General features: G+C 38.6%; 1 protein-coding gene across 7 annotated transcripts in view; it reads left to right on the plus strand.

Annotated features, from left to right (window-relative positions):
- Window positions 1-18,670, plus strand: part of Arhgef9 (Cdc42 guanine nucleotide exchange factor 9) — a 349,964-nt gene that overhangs the window by 248,573 nt on the left and 82,721 nt on the right. For 5 of the 7 annotated variants that reach the window (XM_077107717.1, XM_077107722.1, XM_077107720.1 and 2 more), the window contains one exon: window positions 8,861-9,040. The exons of 1 other annotated variant lie outside the window; for it this stretch is intronic. In XM_077107717.1, the coding sequence (XP_076963832.1) occupies window positions 8,861-9,040 (180 nt within the window). Of the gene's footprint in view, window positions 1-2,096; window positions 2,184-8,860; window positions 9,041-18,670 lie in introns of those variants that run through there. One more of the 7 variants, XM_077107721.1, reaches the window with a different exon arrangement.

Below are 18,670 nucleotides of genomic sequence, written 5' to 3' on the forward strand. Positions count from 1 at the left end.
GCCAGGCATTGGAACAGTGGAAGTGAGGAGAAATGGTCATATCTGAGACAGAAAAATTAGAAAGGAATAGGTCCCGTAGAGTTTTCTGAAGTAGGAAAAATTAGGAAAGGGGGAATATAATGAATTCATATGAAAAATTTTTACATGTTTTATTGGAGGTAGTAGCAGGCAGTTAGAAGTATGGAACTACAGGCAACTGAGAGCTAATATTCTGTGAAAGATGGTTTCTATTGGGTACTAAGTGGAGAGAACAAAAAATGAAAGGTCTATATTGACATTGTGTTGTGTGTGTGTGTGTGTGTGTGTGTGTGCGCGCGCGCGCGCACATGTGTGATGCTAGGATTGAAACCCAGAACCTTATGCATCCTAGGCAACTGCTTAGCTACATCCTCAGCTCCATATTATTATTTTGTAAGTTCTCCAGGCTGGTCTTGAATTTGGGGTTCCAGGAATTACAGGCCTGTGCCATCACACCTGGTATCTCTATTGACTTTTGATGGGATAGTCAAGGGCTGAAGTGGGAAACCTATATCTTGGTTTTCCTAACCAGTCTGAAAAAACACAGGCACTAGTCTATGATTTAATGTGTTGCCAACAGAGTCTGAGCAGATTATCTTCAAGAATGGACTAGCCAACACCAAATTCTCATTTTCCTCAGTAGAGAATAAAACAAACAAACAAACAACAGCAAAATACTCTATCAAGCTTAAATCAGGATGAAGAGAGCTAAACTGCAATAATGAAATCATTGTCCTTTGCAGGGCTGAAGTGTTAGCTTCAATACACTGCCAGAACTGGAAGGGATTTCAGAGGTCGTATGTCTGATTGATAGAGAAATAGAGTGATCCAGGGGAAAGGAACCTGTCTCCAGGTCATTCACTTAGTTACTGGCAGAGCTTCTTCCACTAGGCAATGCCAGGTTTTGCTTATACTATGTTGCTTCCTAGCTGTTGTTGGAGCAATCTGGGTCACACCTTTCCAGAAATGGAGGGTGGTTATCTTTCAGCACTTTTGGCAAGATAGCCAGTCTATTTAAAATGCTGTATTAAAATGATACCTAGTTACTTTTAGGAGACAACATAAAATGTCAACTTATTTTTGATATGCTTAAAGGGAACAAGGAAAATAATTTCGCTCTTGTCCATGCTTAGCTGTTGAGGAAAGGGTCTTCTGAGAGGAAAGAATCAGACAACAAACTGAGAAAACGTGATAGAGAGGTAAACCCCATCATGTCTTTCCTTTTCTGGATGTTATGCTTCTCAGAAGCAACAGGCATATTTACTATCTAGGCAACAAATAGTAGTTCATTAAAAAAATCTTCCTTCTGGATGTTCAAATTCTAAATATTTCTTTTTTTTAAAGAGAGAGAGAGAACTTTTTAATATTTATTTTTCAGTGGACACAACATCTTTATTTTTTATTTTTATGTGGTGCTGAGGATCGAACCCAGCGCCCTGCACATGCCAGGCGAGCACGATACCGCTTGAGCCACATCCCCAGCCCCAATTCTAAATATTTTTAACCGACACCCAGGCTAATTAATATTTACTTTGGTGTTTGTACTGCTCAGCTAGCATGCAAGAGCATGAAGAGAAAGGCAGGTAGTATATCTCTAGTAAACTGAGGGGTGTGATCCTGTTCCCACCCATCCCCCCCACCCCGTGTTTGCACAGACTACCATTAAGCTTGCTTCTTTTTTAACCTTTATTTATTTGTATGTGGTGCTGAGAATCAAACCCAGTGCCTCACATGTGCAAACGCTCTACTACTGAACTATAGCTCCAGCCCAAGGCTTGCTTCTTAAATGACCCTAAATGCCCTTTCTCAGGCATGCAGTATCACCTGGGGAAGGACTTGAAGATAGACTGGGAATGTTAGAGGAAGGGAGCCCAACCTCCTGGTGGCAGGAAGATCCCTGAGGAGAAAGATGCATCAGGAGTTAAAAGTACTCTTTCAACTTAGGGAAAGACCTCTAGAGCACTTGGTTTCCTATGTGTACTTCCCAGACCAGGACCAGTAGCATCAGCTAGGGACCTGATTGAAATGCAAGATCTCAAGCTCCACTTCAGATCTACCAAATCAAGACACTGAAGCCCAGCTTAACAAGCCCTACAGAGGATTAAGAATCATTGCTGTAGTTCATCTACAGAGTGGGCTGATATAACTCTCTTCCTCCCTGACAGGTACTATGAGGGAATGGCAAAAGCAAAGCTGTAGAATGAAGCCAACTGGAGATTGAAATATGCTGTACTATATAGTATCTGGGTAACAATGGGCTACTTGCTTAACCCCACAGGTTCTCTTCAATAGAAATGGTGCTGTTCATGCTTGTAGACTTTGAGATCACTAAAGAAAGGCCTTTATGAACACCTGGCGTGTGTTTTCAACAAATATAACTTTCTCTCCTTCCTTTTCTTTCTCCCTTCTTCCCTTGTTTCTTCCTTCATTTTCTTTCTTCCTCACTTCTTTCTTCCTGTCTCACCCTCATATTGGGCCCACTGGCCACTCCAAGTTAGCTGAAGACATTTCCCTTGTTGACTAGAGACTAATCTTAGATTTCAATTCCTAATGTCTCCAGGTATTAATTTCCAAGTTAAAAATCAGGACACATGAGTCTGATAACAGAGTTATTTGTAGTATCAGTGAGACAGAATATTTGATTATCTTGGGTAATCTTGGTAAAAAGTAATAGAATCTCATTCAATTTTTAAGCATGATATTATGACTCTTCTCTCTCTATCCTCTAATATCTAAAACTGTCTTTGGTGTAGGGCTGGGGTTATGGTTCAGCAGTGGAGCTCTTGCCTAGCATGTGTGAGACACTGGGCTCCATACTCAGCACCACGTAAAATAAATAACTAAATAACTAAAGTTAACATTTTTTAAAAAAATGCCCCAAAGCCTGGTGCAGTGGCATACGCCTGCAATCCCAGTTGCTCAGGATGCTGAGGCAGAAGGCTCACAAGTTCAAAGGCAGCTTCAGCAACTTGACAATAAAAAACAGGGCTGAGGATGCGATTTGGTGGTTAAATACCCCCGGGTTTAATTCCCAGTACCAAAAAAAAAAAAAAAAAAAAAGGCCATGGAGTTTGGAAATTGTTTTTGTTAGAAGTCACAGAAGTGCTGTCCCATGCCCCAGAACTATTTTGTGTACCTTGCTAGAGTAACTAAGAACCATTCTCCTGGCTTAATGTTGAGGTTGCAGGATGGAGAATGGGGACAGTTGGGAATCAGGGCTTTTGGTGGGAGGTGGACATAAGCCCGGTTGGGAATAGAAAATTAAACTTCTTGGTATAGCCATTCCCAATGGCCTTTCCTTGGCATTCGTTATATACCTCTGTACTATATGATAATGTTAAAAAACCTCTGCTGCTTGAAACTCCTATCTTTGGTTTTTGTGAGATTGCAATCCTTGGTATCCTAATGATATGCTGACAGCTCCATTTAGGTTTTATATTTTCCCTCCAGTTTTTCTGTTTCTCACCTCCCATTTTCACTATTTCTCTGGGTTTCTGGCCTTTCTTCTAGGGCAAAATTCCTTGGTTTCTTCTGGGCCACTGATTCCCAAAACTTTATATCTGTCTCCACTGATCTCTCTTGAGCTTCAAACCTATCTTCATGTCCTTCTGACCTCTTTTACTTAACACATTAAAGAACAAATTTGCCATCTCTTCTTCAAAATCATCATTTTCTTCTAATATACCCTTGTGCTATTAATGGCAAAAATTAGGATTGATTCCCCTTCCTCATAACCTCCTCTGTCTTTAACCTCTTCCTTGTCTTCAAACTTGATTCAGTGCCCTTCACACATGAATGTAGCCAACCTTTGAAGCTGTGCCTCTAATTTCCCTTCTCAACCCTACCTTCTCTAAACTCTACTGCTACTACACAATCAAGCACCCCATATTCTTCATCTCTGAAACTCGTATAATGCCATTCTTCTACCTCAAACACACTACCATTCCCTTTATATCTTTCACAGTCCCATTTGATCTTTAAGTGTTATCTTAGAGGGCTTCCTTAGAGTGCTGGGGTTGTAGCTCAGTGGTAGAGCACTTGCCTAGCACGTGTGAGGGACTGGGTTAAATTCTTAGCACCACATATAAATAAATAAAATAAAGATCCATCTATACCTAAAATTTTTTTAAAACATCTTTCTTAGAGCCCAATTGCTATGTGTGTTCCCTCTCTCCTCTGAAGCCCAGCACATGCCAGATACTGTAGTAGGTGCTGTATACCCAGCATCTCGGCCCACTTTATCTATATCCTTGCCTGTGAGGCAGACATCATTACAATTTTTGAGATGAAGAAACTGAGGTGCAAGGTTGAAATGTTTGAAATTCTCATTCATTTTTGTATAATTGCACTCCTTGTTACATACTGACAGCTTCATTTTGGATTGTCCCTTTTACTCTTTTATTCCTCACCTCCTATTGTTACTGCTACGTTTTAAAGCAGAAAAGCCCAGAATCGAAGTTGGGTTTGCTTACCCTTAACCATCTTTGCAGATAATTTAAATGGTACCTAGCAGCACACAGTAGGAGCTCACTGGATAAATGTGCAATGGGAAATGAATGAACCAAGTGAAAATGTATGAAAATCTTGTAGTAAGTTAAATTTCAGTTTGGTACATAAGAGGAACACTTGGAACCAATTTCCAGTCCAGATTTAATTTACTTTTTAAAAATAGTGCACCCAGGTGCGGTGGCACATGCCTATAATCCCAGAGACTCTGGAGGATGAGGCAGGAGGATTGTGGATTCGAAGTCAGCCTCAGCAAAAGTGAGGCACTAAGCAACTCAGTGAGACCCTGTCTCTAAATAAAATACAAAATAGGGCTGGGGATGTGGCTCAGTGGTCGAGTGCTCCTGAGTTCAATTCCCCAGTACCAAAAACAAAACAAAAAATAGTGCACAGGATTGGAGACGAGCATCCCCTTGCTGCTGGTGGTATTTGTGATGGAAGAGCACAGGAGCCACATTGTGATGGATACCTTTATGTTGATATAACCAAATTACCTGACAACAAGTTAGAGGAGGAAGTTTGTTTTGGCTCATAGTTTCAGAGGTTCAGTCCATTGTTGGTAACTTCATTGCTGTGGGCCTGAGTTGAAGCAGAATACCATGGAAGAAGGGCATAGCAGAGGAATATTGCTCAACTCATGGCAGCTGGGAAGCATAAAAAGGGAGCTTTGAGCCAAAGAGACAAGATATAATCCCCAAGGGCATGTCCCCAGTGACCCACTTCCTCCAGCCATGTCCCATCTGCCTACTGTTACCATCTAGTACAGTAGTCTTTTCAAATTATTAATCCATCAAATGGGTTAATCCACTGATTAGGTTATCAGCTCTCATAAACTAATAGTTTCACCTTTGAATATTGCTATATAATATAACCCATGAGCTTTTGAGGGGATAACTCACAACCAAACCATAACACCCATGCAGCTTCTAGCTTCTTGTGGATTAGTCCATCTTACAACTCTGAACACCCACCTGCCAGTTCTTGGTTTAGTGTTTTACAACTTTCCAGGCATTTATAGCTCATTTTATAGGTATAAAATCTGAGACCCAGACACTGCATAGTTTATAAGTTAAAAGCAGTGTCTCTAGAGTCAGACTATGCCTGCATTTGTTTTCTTTGCTATTAATGAGTTGTGTGAACTTGGGCAAATTAGTTAAGCTCTCTGAGACCTTCAGTTTTCTCGTTTATAAGATAGGGGAAATATAGATTGTGTATTGCTTATCTAAAATGCTAGAGACCAGAAATATTTTGGATTTCAGAGTTTTTCAGATTTTGGAGTATTTGCATAGACAACCTTGTTGAGTATCCCTAATCCAAAAATACAAAATATAAAATTTAAGTTTTGGATTTTATAGTATTTCTGATTTTAACTTTGTGTATTAGGAATGTTAAACCTTTAATAGTGTTTCCTCAAAAGACTTCCTTGAGCCTGACCACTGGATCCTGGATTGGCCATGTCCAGGGTGTATCTGAGTCTTATGACCTGAGGTCCAAGGCATGTCAACTGGACTAAATTGGCAGGAGGTGGGGTAGTGTGATTCATATACTGCTGGGAGAAGTTATTATGGAGTCCCTAAATAGAAGATTGCAAAGTAAAGAGTATATGCAGTGAAATTAGCTATAACTGGACCTAGGGTATCTGAAACAGCATCACAAATAGTGTCTGGAGCAGAAAGTTCATATTTAATGCCAAGATATTCTTTTGACACTTGACCAAAATCCCTGGATATAATTTTAAACCATGAACCCAAATGCTCCTCTAAGTTAGGGCCATATGTGCTTGTTGAGCTTCAGCAACTTCCAGTTAGGATCTATTTTAGGTAGGAGGATAGAAAGTTTTCCATTAAGATTTAGCTAGCCAATCCTTAAAAAATGCCAAATGTCTTCTTTGATATAAAGAGAGCAACTAAGAACAGAACAGGAAGGAAGAGCATGAGGAAAAGACTAACATTAAACAAAGACGAGTGGGGGGAGAGAAAGGGAGAGAGAAGGGAAAGCATATGGAAATGGTAGGAGACCTTCAATGTTACACAAAATTATAAGAGGTTGTGAGGGGAAAGGGGGAGGGAAAAAAAGGGAGAGAATTGAACAACAGCAGAAGAGGTAGAGAGGGAATATGGGAGGGGAGGGGAGGGGAGGGGGGATAGTAGGGGATAGGAATGGTAGCCGAATACAGCAGTCACTAATATGCCATTATGTAAAAATGTGAGTGTGTAACTGATGTGATTCTGTAATTTGTATTTGGGGTAACCAAATACAAATTGAGTCAAATGTATGAAAGATGATATATCATGAGCTCTGTAATGTTTTGAACAATCAATATATATAAATAAATAAATAAATAAATAAATAAATAAATAAATAAATAAATAAAAGATTTATTTTATTAAGGCCAACAACTAGAATTTCTCTTTTTCCACTGAGTGGAGAACAAGGAGAGATTGATTTTTTTAGTGCAATTGGAAGAAAGCAAGTTCAACATAAAAATGAATCTATTCACACACAGGGACAACAGTGACTAAAGGTGGCCATCTAAAAATCCTTCTTCAAGGTTTTTTAAGCAAAGGAATCATCTGTTTCATGGTGTGATGCTTCAAGTTTTATACAATCAGTATAGCCAATGAGTAGACACTGGGAGCATAGTTTGGTATATGTAAGAGCACATGAGGTCAGAAAACCTGACTCTATAATTTATTTCTTATGTTATTGTCTAATCTCTTCTTTGAGCCTCAGGTTCTTCATCTTTACAATGTAGGTGATAGTGAAACCCAGCTTAGTATGGATCAAATGATGTAGTAGATGTGAAAATATTTTAAAGCAGTAAAACACAAAGTAATTGAAGTATGATTAAAAAAAAAGTCCTGCTGGAAATTTCTTTTGCATCTATTCTGAGGAGGTTTCCCTGTGCTTTACTGTCTGTGGAGGGCATGAAGTCTAGAATCCTGAGCAATGAAATATGCCTTAAGGCAGGGCTTGATGAACAGTAAACTTTAAGTCAAAAGGTAGGTTCTGTGTGTATGTATGTGATGTGTTATACATACATTATATGGCTATACAGTTATATTTTGGGTAGTATATTGTATATCAGACCTGTGGGAGGGGATACATAGTCCACAGATAGTCTCTATTTTCTTTGAACTCTTTTATTTTTAGTGTTATGGAGCTGTCATGGTAGTCCTTCCTCAACAAAAGCTGATGGAAAAGCTGACTTCTAAAGGACATGTTCAGTGATTCAATGCTGGGGAGAGTGTTCCAGTGTCTGCCTGACAGGCCATATGTTCTCTATTCTAGAATGTCATTCCCCAAATGCTGGGAAGACTGAAGGCCCATACAAGCTGAAACAGTTGGAGTGAAAAAGAGAACAAAATAGCAGTGGTCAGAATGGTAGCCAGGGGGAAGAAAACTATTACCCACCTCCATCCTTATCATTGTATTTAGTTAAGTGTCATGAATGTGCATGTATGTGTATTTTCATGTGGCAGTAGGATCAATGTTTTCCTGCTGTTGTGTTTTCTGCTGTCCATGAAGGCTGATGACCTAGGTTAGAATCCATGCACAGCCTTTACCTTGCTGGATGATATTTACCTCAACCCTAAACTTCTTTGTTGCTCAGTTTTGCAATCTATTAGATGCAGAATTTAACCCAGATCCACACTGTATCTCACAGGGTGGTTGTAATAATCACTGACTGAATCTGAGCCAACATTTAATTTCTTGGGTACAAGACATCACAGAAAGCCATATTCTTTCATACCCATGACCTCTCTGGATGGTATCTTGTGTGGGTGAGGGCAGGAGGCTGTAGGACTGGGGTCCATTGTGTGTGAGGAATGTCATAGTCTGTTACCCCAGGGGGAGGGGCACAATGAGGATTAATAATATACTACCAACTCTCAATTGGTCAGTTCCAAGGAGGAGGCGGAAAAGAGAAGGAACACAGAGAATTGAAAGCAAATATGCTTAATCCTCATTTTAGCTATTAATATCAGCCTCTTTACCCATTCCAGACCCAGGGATGTTGGAAACACAAAGGATAGTTGAACAGGAGCTTGCTTTCTTTTCTGGGGGAAGTATTCATGAGTAAGGATAAAAGCATGATACCCATATAGTTCATATTTACACACTGGATCATTCCATGTACTGTATAATCAAGAGTTGACAGCATTGTCTGTCTTGTGGCCCCGCAAAGCTTACACTCTAGTGCTGTTCCCCTTACCCTATCCCTCATCGCTAAGTATAAGTTTTCCCATAAGTGGTAGAGCTTTGTGGGTGGGGGGAGGGCCAATCAAGGTAGGCAGCTGCATGGACTGAACACATTCTCATTTTGTCTCCTAAGCTGATCACTGGAGATTCCATCGTTAGTGCTGAGGCAGTATGGGATCACGTCACCATGGCCAACCGGGAGTTGGCATTTAAGGCTGGCGACGTCATCAAAGTCTTGGATGCTTCCAACAAGGATTGGTGGTGGGGCCAGATCGACGATGAGGAGGGATGGTTTCCTGCCAGCTTTGTGAGGGTGAGTGTCAGCCTTCACTCTCCTCTCCTTTCTCCTTGGCTACCTATCCCTGGCTTCTCCTTCACTAGCCCCTGTTCTGCTCCCCTTGGTGACTATTCTCATATTCTCTTTTCTTTTTTTCTTTTTCTTTTTTTTTGTCCCTATCTTGGACCTGGGTTAATCTTCTTTAATCTTTGTTTTTCTAATTTTTAGATATTTTTTTTGTCTCTTGTTTATATGAACAACCCCTACTCCCCTCCCCACACATGTTTACAAATCACTTCCCACATCTGGGGTTGGCCTGGATGATTTTGAATACCCTTTTAACCCTAAATTTCTGTGAACTTTCACCTTTCTTATCTCTATTCTTTTTCTGCTTTCTTCTCTGTGTCCTTTCTTTTTTAGTCCTTTCCCATCTCCTCCTTTTCTCTCTCTGTCTCTGTCTCTCTTTATTTATTTCTGGTACCAGAGACTGAACTCAGGGGCACTCAACACTGAGCCACATCCCTAGCCCTATTTTTTTTTTGGGGGGGGGGGTACCAGGGATTTAACTCGGTAGCACTCCACCACTGAGCCACATCTCCAACCCTATTTTGTATTTTTTTTTTAGAGACAGGGTCTCACTGAGTTGCTTAGTGCCTCGCCTTAGCTGAGGCTGGCTTTGAACTCGTGATCCTCCTGTCTCAGCCTCCTGGACTGCTGGGATTCCGGGCATGCGCCATCGAGCCTGGCTCCTTTCCTCTCTTCTATTTGCTTTTCTTCTATTTCTCTTTGCATCTGTTCCCTTCCTCTACTTTCTCTATGCTTCCCTTGCCTTGTTTCTCTCATCCAGGGAAGTATGAACACCCCTGCATATTATCAGAGGATATCTTCAGTGGTTTGTGTAAAAATATGTAATCTCCTCTCCCAGGAACTAGAATTTATGGATTGCAGATCTTACTTTTTGCAAGGAAGTCAAATATCTAGGATCTAAGATGTGCTGGGCATGGAAGCAGGCATCCTACAAGTGCTTACAAGGCCTTGGCCTCTGACATTGTGCCATGAAGAACCTGGCCACGAACAGTCACTGTTGGGATGAAGCTTCCATCAGTTTCCGCTTCCTCTGGGTCACAAATTTGCAGAATACTGTGAGGGGAGAACTGACCATATACCCCAGTTCCTGGCCTTCCTTGAGCTCATAAGCTGGAATTTGTTTTGCCCCATCTACAAAATGGTGTTAACAATTCTTTAGTGCCAGAGGATGTCATAGTGAATGAGATAGAACATGAAAATTGTTTCATGGAAAGACAAATAGCAAAGGGATATGAAGGTATATTATGACCATCCATACTACAGCCTATCATTTTTTTGTTTTCTCCTATAAGATATGGATAAGTCTTCCAGACCCCAAATGAAAGGTTAGAGGGGCTTTAGTTCTTAGAGACTGATTGGTTTCAAGTTTGACATTATAACAGTGTGATATGAAGGAAGGAGCAAGGCCTTTGGATTAGATAAACTGAGATACAGCTTTAATACTTCCTAACTCTATGACTGTTGACAAAATTTTTAACTTTCCTAAATTTTGATTTCCTCATTTGAAAAAATAAGGATAGCACACTTTTATTATTAGGATTTAATGAGATTAAATATGCAAGTGAGATATCTAGCACAGTGTTGACATGTTAGATACTTGGCATATGATAATTTATCATCATCATCATCATATCATCTTAGTAGGTCTAAGAAGTGCCATGTTTCAAGGCTGGCTCTAGGGATTGAGAGAGGCCTCCTTCCTTGGAGGGATGTAAACTGTGATGATTTAGGTGAAGGCACTGCCCAGAAGCAGGGAAGCAGACAAAATGAAGTTGCATCCCCTTCTGCCATGAAGTCTCCTAATAAAATATCCAATCCTTTCTTCTCTGCTTACGTGGCATTTTCCTTCAGCATCTCAAAATGCTATCTGTGTCCCAGCTTACCATTGCTAGTTAATTAATCAATTCTGTGGGTAGCCAGAAAGATGATATTAGTAACCTAGCCTTCAGGACATTTTGTGTCTCTTGTGCTGACAGTCCTCTCTGTTTAAAAGAAGGATTAAACCACACCCAAACCCAAATGCATTTTACTTTCAGGGAAACATCACTTTTATAATAAATTGTAAATCAAGGGATGTGGGGAATGACTGAGCACACCAGGATAGCTCTGGAAGGCAGAGGACAGTCAGGCTTCTGCATATCAGTGAACAATTATTGATAGTCCTAAGTCCAAGGCCATGGGATTGTTCCTCCAGATATACTTTCCTAGCAGCCACTTGGTACACAATATAGCATCTAATCCAGTGGTTCTCAACTCTGTCTAAAAACAAAATAGCAATAAATAAATAAACCTACAAATAAACAAGCAAAGAAAGAAACCACTAAAAGCCAGAATCCAAGCTAGTTCTATAAGAATCTTCAAAGTTGAAACCCAGAAATTAGACTTTAAAAAGCTTCCAGATGTCTTTTACTGTGCATAAAGAATTAAGAGGCATTGATCATTATATTTCTATAAGAGAATATTATATGTAATGAGAGCCACAAATGCAAGCTACAAGCATATTTTAAATTTTTCTGGTAATCACATTAAAAAATTAAAAATGCTAAAAGTGAAGTTGATTTTCATATATATTTACCTTAATCCATTATATTCAAAATATTGTATGATATATTTCCACTATAAATTCATTAATGATAAATTACTAAATTTTTGGAATATGGTATGTATTTTATACTTATAACACATCTCAATTCATACTAGTAACATTTCAGGTGCTCAGTAACCATATGTAGCTAGTTGCTATATCAAGAGCACAATTCCAAGTCTATAATGAATACTGTTTATAGACCTGGAGTATTAATGATATAACCTAAATCATAATTCAGAGGTCTATATCAGTGTTATTGATAAACTAACATATTATTCCATGTTGCCTCAGATTATATTCATAGCATTTATTTTATCATCATGAAACTTTTTGCTTGATTTAAATAGTCAAACAGCCTTCAGATTGCTACGGAAGAGTACCATGGAACCTTAGAGGCCAGCTGTTATGGTGTCACCATAAAAGAAATGGTATTGGCTGTTGCATTAATGAAATGAGTATTGATTCCAAGGTAGACCTTCCAATGTTCATGAACAAGTATTTATCTTTAGGTTTCCATTTAAGGTAATATTGTATAATACCCAAGGGATTGTATGTTGAAGGTTATAAAATCACTTTTCCATTAAATCTCTAAAAATAGAATTATTATCTTCATTCTTTTACATTGTTTTTGGTTGAGGGTAGAATAGTCTTGTGAAAACAGAGCTACCTAGATTAGGAAATGGCAGACCTGAGATTGAGTCATGATTCTATCATTCATTTTGTAAATGATCAAAGGCTTTATTTTCTACTTCATCTCTGAAGCACTGTAGAATCTATTCAAATTCTGACATGTCTTAGTAAGACAGATATGGGTCACATTAAACTGTTCAATCAGTGCTCATACAGTTGGTAGGTGAATGGGTGATTTCCCAGAGTGCTGTACCTTCACATTGTAGGATAGTTGTCTGATTTGTCCAGATTCATCCTGAGCTGAGATTTAGTAGCATCTTTGGTTATGTAGAATATAATGGGAAAGCATAGTAACAAGAGAAAGTCTTCTCCTAACCCTATACCAAATGGATACTTTGTATTTTATTGGGCCAAACTGATGATTGATATACTGAAACATCTCCATTCCCTACCTGGAATTCTCATTTCTGTGTAAACATTCTAGCCCCAGGATGGTAATCAAAAGTGCTTTAGTGAGGTTCTGCCTGAGCTAGCCCTATCTGTTGTTGATCATGTTAAAACAAGATGTAGAATCTGAGAAACCCAGTTTCTTGCATAAGTTCTGCATTAGATACACAGCTTCTGTAGCACATATGCATCTTCAAAGCTCAGCTTTCCTCCTTGTAAAATGGAAATAACTGGTCTTGTGTAAATTCTTTGTAACCTGTGATAATGGATACATTTAAATAGGAATTGTAGTAACATTTTGACTCCTATACAAGAAGTTACCAGATATGTGTCTTTTTTTTATGTGAACATACTTTTTTTTAGTTTTATTGATTTTATTTTTTTAAAATACATGACAGCGGAATGCAATATAGTTCTTATTACACATATAGAGAATAATTTTTCATATCTGTGTATAGAGTATGTTCATGCCAATTCATGCCTTTAAACATGTATTTTTTTGCATTACAATTCTTATTACACATATATACACCACAATTTTTCATATCTGTTTATATATAAAGTATGTTGACACCCAGTTTGAGTCTTCATACATGTACTTTGGATAATGATGTCCATCACATCCCACCATCTTCTACCTAGTAAAATATGCCTCCCTTGTGTAGAATTTCATATGTGTATATGTGTGTATTCTCAGGTTCCTTTCCTTCTCTATTCTGGATGTGGCTTTATAAGAGAAATGCAGGAGTGGATATACCTTCCTAGCATTTTGTCAGATAAATGAATTAGAGGTTGGTGAATATGAATCCCCATATCTAGCTGCTGTCATCTTAATTGCTTTCCTGGGTTGGTTTCTCCTGCCCCAAGGAACTAAGAACAGTCTGCTGGGATGGTTGTGTCTCTAAATAGCAAATCTCATCCTTATAGTAGGCTTCCTTTTGTGTATAGGACCCCAACTCCAAGTCATTCTGGCTCTTCTCCTTTGTAACTGTGCACAAAAGGAGTCTTTGGTCTTGCTTTGGCCATGGCCTGGGTAGAGCTTGCTGCCTTCTTGAGGGCAGATGTGTATAGGACACACAACAGATCGGAGGTGAGGCCTTGTGTGACAAGGCATGGGTTTGGTCATAAAGTAAAGATCCTGTCCAGATGATTTCAGGAGGGGATATTTATTTTCCTTTTATAACAAAAGAAGAAAGAAATTCTAGATTTCTTTGGTTTCTGGCTTGCTTAGAAGTAGGGACATGAAAGGATGGCCTAAGCATTTTATTACTTTTCATTCCTTGCCTTTGTATAGATAGACCAGATGACACAGAAACTCAACCCCTCCTGTTCACAGGGAAGACCACTGTTTAGAGTGTTTATTTTATTTTATAGTGTCTCCTTTTGCAGACAAGAAGAGCCTTGAGAAACACTTAACATTTGAAGACTTACCTTTCATTCCAGAGTAATAGCATCAGTGTTTTTTCTATCTTGGGAGGAAGTTAGATATGCAAGCCCTTGTTTATCTACTCAAGGTTCAAGTGGTCATAAGCCAGTAACCTTAACCATCTTTGTAGAAAGTGCTGCTATTAATCCTAGAGGTCACATATTATAGGCTCTGTGATTTAAGTCTGATAATAGCAGGGAGTATCTTTCTTCCTGGTTTGCAGATATTTCTCTCCCCTATACTAGAATTTCAAATAGCATTGCTAGCATTTATTTGCATTTGTATGATCCATCTTAAAGTTTCATTGTGCACATGCTTTGGATTGAATTATCCAGTACATCGTGTAGCTAATTGGAGGTAATATTTCAAAAAACACAAGGCCCTCTCCAGCTCAGATAAAACCTTAAATTAGCTTTTTCATGACCCAGCTGACTCCTTCAAATTCAGATACAAATGGGTCACCCTATGGACTTCTTGTAGAAGCCTCAAATTGAAAGCCACCTTGAGAGTCTCATAGATTATCCTGCAATGTCCAATCAAGATCATTTCTAAATCACTCTGACTTTTGAGAAGGCCAGCATCTGGTAGCAGAGCCCAAACTACTTCCTTGTTTCCAACTGCTAGTCTTAATACTATATTTTAAGCCAGTTTCTTGAACCATATGGCTTTTGTGCTAGGAAGATTATGTTTAAGAGCTGGCAACATTAGAAGATACTCGAAATTATTCTCTGGTTCACTAACTTTAATTTCTGTTTTCTCACATAAGACTCTAGATACTCATGTCTGTGTTTGTAGAGAGATCAAAGTATTTAGAAAGAAGCTAGGGATGGGTGTTATGTAACAGAACATCAAAGATGGCATCATGCCAAGCCCCTTCTCCTTGATCCTGCTATATAGCGATCCTGGAGAAGACAAAACAGGTGATTTCCTTAAAGGTAAAAGTAAGTAATTTCTAAACACTTAAATAGCTAGTTCTGTTTCACTTTGATTTTTCTCCTCTCTGATGGAAAACGGAAGAAGAAAGAAGAAAGAGGAGGAGGTGGTGGCAAAGGTGGCAGCTATGTTAGGAAAAATCCATTTGGGGTAGTTGAGGCCTGAAATTTCTTGTTAATAAAATCATTGAAGACATTTAAAGGATCTAGGTTTCCTATCTTCATGTCCCTCTTTCCCTTCTAGCATCCCTACATCACCATGCCCTCCCCTTACCTTTGTGTATTACTTGACATATCATATCTTATGGAATCCTTTCATTATGACCCTTCCTATCCCAATTACAGATAATAAGTGAGGGAAGTGTTGTTCCAAGATGGGATATGACCCACCTGTAGGTGGTTAGATTTGAAGAGCAGTTCCAATCTCAAATTGGTTTAGTGTTGTTTGTGGGAGATCTTAAAAGTTATCTAACACATCTTAAAATAGTCTTGCTTCCTAAGTGGTTACTCAGTCTCTGCTATTACATGTCTACTGACAGGTAGCTCCCTACCTCTTTATTCCACTGGTTATGGTTCAGGGATAGGTTTGACAGACTTTGTTTTTATGTTAAACTGAAATCTGTCTTTTTGGATCTTATACTCATGAGAAGCTGTTGCAGATTGAATGATTCATCCAAATGATGAGTAAAAGTCCAGAAGCCTGGAGGACAGGAGAGGCTTGGCAGATCTAATTTCAGACTTTGGACCTCTGAAGGGCTGCGGACAGAGTAGGGAGTAAGTACATTCCCAAGAGGCTGGATGGAATGATCGAGGGGAAAGAAGTATACTCTTCCATTAACATTAGTGTTTTCTGTGAATACCATTAGTATTATTGATTGTTTCCCCTATATCATACACCACTTTCAGCATTTTTTTGCATAATTCTGTGTAGTTCTCGCAACAATTTAATAGGGTAGGTACTAATATATCATCAAATAACACAAATAAGATCAGCAAAGCACTCATATGAGGACACAGGCTACATGGAATATAGGGTATACTGATACTGCCAGGTTTCAAGATTAATAGGAATGGTGCTGCAACTAATGAGTCTACTGAACATGTACTTGGACATTTTGCTTTCTTGGTTTCTCTGTTCTCTATCAAGAGTCATAATATTGTTAGTGGAGTAGCACCTCAGCATTTAGCTTTCATTTATGAGCAAATAAATGATGGAGCATTGTGCTATGCATCAGTTGCCAAGAATGAATTGGAAAAAATCGTTTGTAAGATACATTTGGGAAAAGAGCAATAATATTAGACTTGTAAATTGGCCCCATTGGTCCAGCTTATTACTTGTTTGAAAATCTTATTGAGGTAGTGAGGTTGACATTGCTGCTCAGTGGAGCTTGGGCCTGAGGGCCATGTGTGGAGCAGACTCACTCCCATATTCAGTTATATATTAGGTAAGTATAGGTTACTCATTTTTATTTGTTCTTTTAGATACATATGACATTTTATTTGTTCTTTTAGATACAGTGCGTTTTGACGTATTATACATACATGGAGTATAACAATCTAATTATGATCACATTGTGTGGTTGTACATGATATGGAGTTTTACTTTACTGGTGGTATATTTTTATTTGAACATAGGAAAGTTATGTATAATTTGTGCTACTGTCTTTCCTATTCACATCCTCACCTCCTTTGCTTCAATCCCCTTTGTCTAATCTATTGATCTTCTATTCTTCTGGCTTTGTTTTGTGCTAGCATATGCATATCAGAGATAATATTTGAATTGTATTTGGGGGGATTGGCTTGTTTGACTTGGAATGATAGTAACCAGAATCATCCATTTACTGACAAAAATCATAAAGTCATTCTTTACATGGCTGAGTAATATTCCATTGTGTATATATATCACATTTTCTTTATCCATTCATCTGTTGAAGGGCACATACATCAGTTTCATAGCTTACCTATTACAAATTGAGCCACTGTAAACATTGATGTGGCTACATCACAGTAGTATATGCTGATTTTAAATCCTTTGGGTATAAACTGAGGTGTGGGATAACTGGGCTAAACAGTGGTTCCATTCCAAGTTTTCTGAGGAATCACCATCTGCTTTCCATAGTGGTTGCACCAAATTGCAGTCCCACCAACAGTGTATGAGTGTACCTTTTTCTCCATATCCTTGACAAGAGTTATTGTTGCTTGTATTATTGATAATTGCCATTTTGACTAGAGTGAGATGGAATCTCAGTGTAGTTTTAATTTACATTTCTGTAATTGCTAGAGATGTTGAGCATTTTTTCACATATTTGTTGACCATTGGTATTTTTTCTTCTGTGAAGTGCCTATTCAGTTCTTTTGCCCATTTATTGATTGGGATATTTGGGGTTTTGGTGTTAAGTTTTTTTTTTTTTATTGTTGTTTTGAGTTCTTTATATATCCTGGACATTAACACTTGATCTGAGGTGCAGGTGGCAAAATTTGTCTTCCATTCTTTAGGCTGTCTCTTCATGTTCTTGATTGTTTCATTTTTTGTGAAGAAGCTTTTTAGTTTGATACCATCCCATTTATTGATTCTTGATTTTAATTTGTGCTTTAGGAGTTCTTGTAGTATTGGGCTTACATTTTCTTCTAATAGGTGCAGGGTCTCTGGTCTAATGCCTACTCTTAAGGGAACATTTGATAAAGTTCTTACTTATAGGAAAAAGCCAGTATTAGCTCTGTAATTAAACTTGATTTGTGGGTAAGTCCCAGCAGTTCAGCTTTTCATGTGGGTTTGGTGAGGGAGCACATGGGAGTCAGTTAGAACCCTCCCAACTATAAATGTTGTGAGAAATTCCCAAGTAGATAGAGTGTTGTACCAGTAGGCAGCAGACAGGTGGCACTGTTGTCATGGCAAGTGGTTGGTACTAGAGAATACAACATGAAGTTGTTAAGTATGTATTAATAAGGAGATCAAGTATGGTGACTGGGAATTAAAAAGCAGGCAGTATGTAATAAAAGAGTTTCCAAAACTGTAGAATAAGGGGCTTAGGTATAAATTAACTCATCCAACAGCTGATCTTCAGTTGGCTACTGAGAAGGTACAGAAGCATTTAGAACATTCTTCAAGAGGCTAAGTATAGAATTGGGAACTTATAGAGAGAAGGGAGGTGACTACTTAAGCTCTGTGACTTGTGTGTGTGTGTGTGTTACTGAGTATTGAACTCAGGGACTCATATGCTAGGCAAATGTTCTACCTCTGAGTTGTATCCTAACTTTTTTGAGATAGGGTTTTGCTAAGTTGCTGAGGATGACCACAAACTTGTAATCCTAAGCCTTCTGAGTAGCTGGGATTGCAGGCATGTGCCCCCACTCCTGGTATCTCTGTGATTTTAGTGAAAATATTTACTTTAGAAAATATTTATTTTCTCCCTTAGAAATGGAGAGATTAGACCAGATAAACTCCAAGAAACTGTCTAGCCCATACTCTTTTTCTTTATTTTTAAGGTAAAATAAGCATATATTTTACCATTTCAACCATTTAAAAATATACAATTTAATACATACACAATACTGTG

The sequence above is a fragment of the Callospermophilus lateralis genome, chromosome X (genome assembly GCF_048772815.1).
Source record: "Callospermophilus lateralis isolate mCalLat2 chromosome X, mCalLat2.hap1, whole genome shotgun sequence".
NCBI classification, from domain to species: Eukaryota; Metazoa; Chordata; class Mammalia; order Rodentia; family Sciuridae; genus Callospermophilus; species Callospermophilus lateralis.